At 33.1% G+C, this 6,468-nt stretch overlaps 1 protein-coding gene across 3 annotated transcripts; it reads right to left on the bottom strand.

Annotated features, from left to right (window-relative positions):
* Positions 1-3,430: 3,430 nt before the first annotated feature.
* On the bottom strand, positions 3,431-6,468 carry LOC105126824 (TP53-regulating kinase-like). 3 transcript variants are annotated; one of them, XM_011027827.1, is made up of 7 exons: positions 5,468-6,468; positions 5,111-5,179; positions 4,906-5,019; positions 4,518-4,796; positions 4,292-4,405; positions 3,849-3,921; positions 3,431-3,754 (listed from the first exon to the last, which is right to left on the bottom strand). In XM_011027827.1, the coding sequence occupies exons 2-7, from the start codon at positions 5,174-5,176 to the stop codon at positions 3,717-3,719; spliced, it is 684 nt and encodes a 227-aa protein (XP_011026129.1). In that variant the 5' UTR covers positions 5,177-5,179; positions 5,468-6,468; the 3' UTR covers positions 3,431-3,716. The 3 variants fall into 3 exon arrangements, with proteins under 3 accessions (XP_011026129.1, XP_011026127.1, XP_011026130.1); XM_011027825.1 differs by having other exon boundaries at positions 5,111-5,225; positions 5,468-6,467; XM_011027828.1 differs by having other exon boundaries at positions 5,111-5,194; positions 5,468-5,537.

The raw sequence follows: 6,468 nt of genomic DNA, 5'->3' as shown, positions 1-6,468 counted from the left end.
CTTAACGGCTTTAATAACACCCCCGCTCAAGCCAGCTACTTTCCCTAGCACAGATTTCACCTTAAACCCATTGTAAGGGTGCGTTTATTTATTCTTAGATTTTATGTCTGCGGTGTACAAATTATAGTTAGATGCTTGGTAATTTATTAAAATGTATTTTATTATATAAGATTTATTTAAAAAATAAGTTTGAAATGTAATTTTTGTGAGGGTGTTTTTATATATATTTTTAATTAAGTTTCATAAAATTCTGTTTATTTTTGCATTTCAAAAATATTTTAAAAGAAATTTAATTTTTTTTATTTTTTTCTTTAATTTAATTTTTTTTATATTTTCAGATCATTTTGATTTGGTATATAAAAAATAATTATAAAAATATATATATTTTCAAGTAAAAAATATTTTTAAAAAATAATCATAGCCAAACATTTTTTATTTGTTTTTTGCTGAACATGAACTTTAATAATATTTTTTACCGAACACATATTTAAATCCAACTAATTATATTTTTTAAATTATAATTATAAAAACTATCTTGAAAACAAATATAAACTAAGATTGTGTTGATTTGGGCCTTTTATGCTTGGAATAGGAGGGAAATGGGCTTTGTGTTCTTGAGTCATCTTCATCACTAGCCTATAAATTTCTGCTAGGGCACTATAACAAAAAAAAAAACTTTTTTATTCTTATTTTTTTAAAATTTATTTTTTAAATTATAATCATAAAAACTATCTAAAAACCAAATATAAACTAAAATTGTGTTGATTTGGGCTTTTTATGCTTGGAATAGAAGGGAAATGGGCTTTGTATCCTTAAGTCATCTTCACTCCTAACCTATGAATCTTTGCTAGGGCACTATAACAACAATAAAAAATCCCCTCTCATCCTTTTTTTTTTCCCACCTTTTCCTCTTATTATTTTAATTATAGCTCTATCCAAACTCTGAAAGGTAATTTAACTAGTTGTGTTTTGAGTTTGTTGTTTAATAATCACGAGTTTGAATTTTTTTAAAATCACTAGATACTTATATGATTATTAATTTCAAAACTCGTAGCATTAATAAAGATATATACAAGCTTAGATACTCACATTAATTAATTAAAAAAATATATATAGCTCTAGCCCAGCTGAAGAGCAAATCAAAGGCAACGTAGGAAAGCTGATCCCGCATTACTAAATTCTTACCCAATTTTTGTTTTTCATTTTTTGAGCAAGATTGGTTTTCATGCAACACCCAAAGGGAATGATTGCGGACTTCACTCTATTGTTACAGAAAATAAGTAAAATGTTTAGTAATTTAGTTACAAAAAATAAATTAAAATTGGCCAGAGTCATGGTAGAAGACGGGAAAAGAAAAGAAGCAAAGCATCATCAAGGGTAGCTCTTGGTGCAACACCATCTAATCCATAGGACACTATCTCTACGAGCACAGCATAAAGAAACAGCCTGTGGATTTCCCTAAAGAAGATGAGATATGGTTCAGTTTGCAAGGCTGTGTGGAAGTGAATAATGCACGAGGCTTGTAGTTGGTGCCCTCCATTTATGGTTTCCCAAGGGCCACTATCACTGACCCCTTCCTTCACATGGATCGCTTGGCAAGGGACAAACGGAAAATATGGAGTAAACATAAGGGAGACAGACACAGTTTAAGCTATATATGCAGGAAACAGGGACCATCATTATCCATGGGGGTGTTTACGTCTAGATTATTTTTAAAAATATTTTTCCAAAAAAAATTATAATAAAATAATATTTTAATTTTCAACATTAGTATATCAAAATAAACTAAAATTACTAAAAAAATATTTAAAAATGAGTGACATGGCAGTTCAAATAACGCGCAAAACATGACTCTCAATTCTTTGAATCCAAAGACAAACAGGCACATGTGTGAAGCAAAATGAAGGGAATGCAATCTTTTAAGGATACTGATATTAAATGATATCTAAAGGGGATATAGCCATAGACCATAAATGTTATCTTGTCGCGAGCTCAGTAAATGTTTTTTTGATATAAAAAAATTATTAGGCTAATTTTTAATTAATTTAATTTTAAAAGATAAAATCAATAAAAAATATTAAAAAAACCCTGTAAAAAAAGCAAAAATAATAATAGAAAAAACCACATAAAAATACAATTTAAAAAATAAAAAATATTTGTAAAAACCAAGCAAATTCATGCTAATATCCTTAAATCTATCCAAATGTTAAAAACTCGCATTTTATGAAACTCTAGATACAAATCCAATTAAAAATTTTATTATAAGTCAATTTAAAAATATTAATTTTAAAAACTTGTCAAAACAACAAAATTAACATAAAAAAATAGAGATTAAATTTAACATGAAAAAATAAAAAAAGTGAAATTATAAAATAAAATCAGTTGCAATTTAAAATGAAAACTTGTCAAAAAAATTAACAATAAAAAAAATAGAGATTAAATTTAACATAAAAAAAACAAAAACAAAAACGGGTAAAATCATAAAATAAAATAATTTATGATTTAAAATAAAAACTGGTTAAATCTAGAAAATTAACAATCAAAAGAATAAAGATTAAATTTAATAAAAAAAAAAGCAAAAGAAAGTGAAATTCTTAAATTTAATATATTATTCAAGATAAATAACTCATAATAAAAAGAAAAAAAATCAAATACAAAAAGCTAACAACTTAAAGGGCTATTCTTGAATTTTTTAAAGGCTGACACAAAAATCTAGATAGCATAAAAGAGAAAATAAGGAGGGGAGAAATGATTGTCGGTGCCAGCCATCGTGAATTTTGAAACACGCGCCACCTCATCTAATCGGGAGCACTGAGACCTTTCAAATACTATCCTAAAAAGCAATGTTTAGCGGTTGGACGACCCCCAACACGTTGCTCGAACAAAGCAGGGGTGGTCTGCATGCTAATAAATATAATTTACAATAATACCCCTAAGCACCCTTGAAATTTACAATAAAAATAATATAAAATAACAAGAAAAAAACCCTCATGTAGGAATTCAATCAGTTATTTTTTAAGTTAAAAGCGTCAAAATAATTATACTATTTTAAAAATTAAAAATATAAAAATATCCTTGAGTTGTTGGTATTAAATGATTTTATTACAGGGGTAAATGAATAATTTTAGTATACATTAAAAAACAAAATTACCAAACTAACCCTATACAATTCACAGAAAAACAATTATGACATGATGAAAACACTATCTCCCCCCCGGGAGCTAGCCTTCTTCTGGATTCAGTAAAACAAATGGTATGGCTGACACTATAATCAGAGATTACGAGGGAACAGCCACGGCAAACCAAACTCAATTTTGATGTTCATATCAAACAAAATGTTTGCTCTGGCTGTAGTTCTTAGGAGTTGTCAGGAACGCTCACTAAAACTTCTATACAAAGCAAAAGGTTATGCGATTCAAACTCGATGGCAAAATCTCTAAACAATCTCGTACATGATATGATATATCGCATTTGTCATGTAAGTGACCATCTCAAGATCATTTGATTTGGATACATCAACTGTTTTAGCGGTAGAATGTCATGAATAGAAACCTATTGAACCCCTGGCCGAACATGAAAACTTGTTTCATAAATCACAACTTGTAGGTAAACGCACATGCATACGAATACAGAAGCAAATATAAATTGTCATAATGTTGATTACTTCAACGGGCACCTCTTCCTCTTACCTAATGCGGAACAAATAGTGGAAAAGTTTATCCAATCATGGTGCGCTTTCGACCTCTTTGTCGAACTGTAATAGGTTGTAAAAGAGAAAAAAATGAGAATAGCATAACTAGAAAAAAATAAAATTGAAAAGATGATCATTTAGAAGAGCCAGGTTGGACCTTGAGCTAGCTTGTTCAATGTTGATGACCACTGTTTTGAGGACTTCCTGTACCCGGCCAGTATGCGATCCATCTGTACAAGAAAACGGAACATTAGCAAAGTTCCATTTGCAGGATTCTACTCAGTTCCATTTTATCTTCACAAACAGTAAAAGAGAAAACTATAAAAAAGAACTTTAAGAGCATAAGATTCAGCAGTTGCTTTAACAAGTTCACTATGACAGTTTGTTTAAACCTGGCTCATTTCTGCAAAAGGTGAAACTCAAGCAAAATTCTAAATAGGTTCACTGTTTGATTCTCGATGTATTTAAAATCCATGGCAATTTCCCAAATAGTTTCTTTACATTCTCGATGCATCCAAACTCCTTTTCCTTGCGCCTTGTCAGTAATCCAAGATAGTATACATGAAATTAAGATATGATGAAAATTTAGTCTTGGCTCACCACATTCCCACATGAAGAATGCATTGAAAGTAAGGCTCGTTCCAGTACATATAAATCAACAGCTTTATCTTCAGGAAGGGTTGAAGTGAAGCTCAAGCCAAAATCAATCAGGACCTGAGAGAAGATATTTCCGGTTGTGATGCAGGAGATACAGTAACAATCAAGCATACAATCAGAGAAAACAAGGATCCCTTCGCCCTCAACATTAACAGATAACATAACTCACCAATTGATTGGTACCGGTCTGAACTAGCATATTTGATGTTGTCAAGTCACCATGAATAAGACCACCATCATGTAGTTTTCCAATTGAATCACCAATTTGCATTGCAATGTCATCCAATCGTTCTTCCACAACGCCATTTAACCCAAATTCAAGAAAGATATCTTTCACAGAAGGACCCTCAACATACTCAAATGTTAGAGCGTGCAGAAGAGGATCCACAGCATACAACACAGGAGTAGAGACCCCTAGTCGTCTCGCCTTCGTCATACACCTGGCTTCCTGCTCCCAAGTTTATACAAAAAAAAAAAAGAGGTTCAAAATTGCTTTAACAATTTTTGTAGCGAAAACCAGTGAAGAAAGACCTTATGGTTAAGACAATCTCCCTCACCGCATTTAAACGCTTGATAGTAAGTTTAGAATCCAAAGTTGGATGCCTATACTTCTTCGAGAAACGTTCCTTAACAATAGACCTCCTCCCAACAAAGCTTGACTCAAAAACCCTCTGAAACAGAACAATCAAACAAGCATAAGCTACCGCATCCTGTAACATTAGCAATATCATGAGAGAGAAACAATGTTAGAACTGAACCCACCGCTTCAGCTCCCTGTTTGATCAGAATGAGGGAGCTATCTTTGACCTCTGCATCTATCTCCATCATGTTCTGTATCCCCACAATCTTGCCATTTGTATAAATTAGAAGCAACAAACTATCATTTTTCCCAACCAAAAGAGAAAAGGAAATTATTTTTCACAGAAATTAATTTTTTTCCCTTTTTTGTATTCTCTTCCAGACTTGCAGAGTGACACTAATTTAAGGTAAGTCAAAGCAAAAGTATGAAAAAGGTAAAGCAATTCCATATCTCTTGTAGCAAAAAAAACAGAGAGAGACGAAACGGTAAAATAGAATTCCTTGATGAATGATTATAGAGAAGAAGAGTATGAGAGGTACCTCTGTAGTGTTTAATAGAGCTACAGAGCAGCCGCAACGAGGAAGCGGAGACACACGGATGCTGCTTACTCCTTACCCTCTCGCTTCAATTTCCCTCCTCCAGCTTTTTTTGGCGCAAGTTAGAGAGCATCCCTCTCAATACGATGCCGTTTCCAGTAACAGAAGGGGCGTTTTCGTAACTACACTTGGAAAAAACGATGACAAAAACGTGCGAAACCCTAATCTGGTTTTTAGCTACAGAAAATTGAAAAATGGAAATTAATTAAAGTCATATACGCAATTTACACAACTGATTGCTAGTTGGTAATTAATTACACGGCGATGCCAACAACATCATTACAATTATACGCGAACCTAATACAGCACAACCAATGAAAAGCCTCCACGTTAGGATCCTCTCCATCACAGCATCAGGCAGGCAGTAACCTGCACCGCCCCACCTCTATACCCTGCAATCCTGCCCCGAAAGCCACAACTCCTCTCCGAGGCAGAATCAGCAATTAATTTAACATTAGCAGGAGGATTTGGCGTGAAAAGTAAGGAGAGGCGAGTTGATTGAGCCAGAGAATGCAGGTGAAGTCACCAGTCGACTGAATTTCAGGAATTTATTCGGTTTTAGATCGCAGGAGGCGGAACACCGAGGATTACAATGCGGGAGATGGTAGTGTTGTTGCGAGGGGGGTTGGTTCAGAGAGAGGAGAGATCCAAGGCTAGGGGTTTTACGTGTGTGTTTTGCAAGTCTTTGATCCATCAGGAAAAAACAAAAGTCTAAAAAAGAGAAGCAATTAGCAGATATCTAATTCTTCTACACAGGGTTTAAAGAGAAGGGTGTTTTTGTTAATATATTTTCGAGTGGATGGTCGTTTTGTACTGACAAAACAATGTCGTCGCTGTAGCAAAAATAAAATTGAACGAAGAAAAAGCTGTCATTCCAGCAAAAGGAGAAGAGGAAACGAGAGCTTGGTCAGGCTAGTAGGGGGAGAAGAATAATGTTGAAGAAG

This window comes from Populus euphratica, unplaced genomic scaffold, assembly GCF_000495115.2.
Source record: "Populus euphratica unplaced genomic scaffold, PopEup_1.0 scaffold30.1, whole genome shotgun sequence".
Classification (NCBI taxonomy): Eukaryota; Viridiplantae; Streptophyta; class Magnoliopsida; order Malpighiales; family Salicaceae; genus Populus; species Populus euphratica.
The sequence above is the reverse complement of the archived record's forward strand: the minus strand, read 5'-3'. Positions and strand labels throughout refer to the sequence as shown.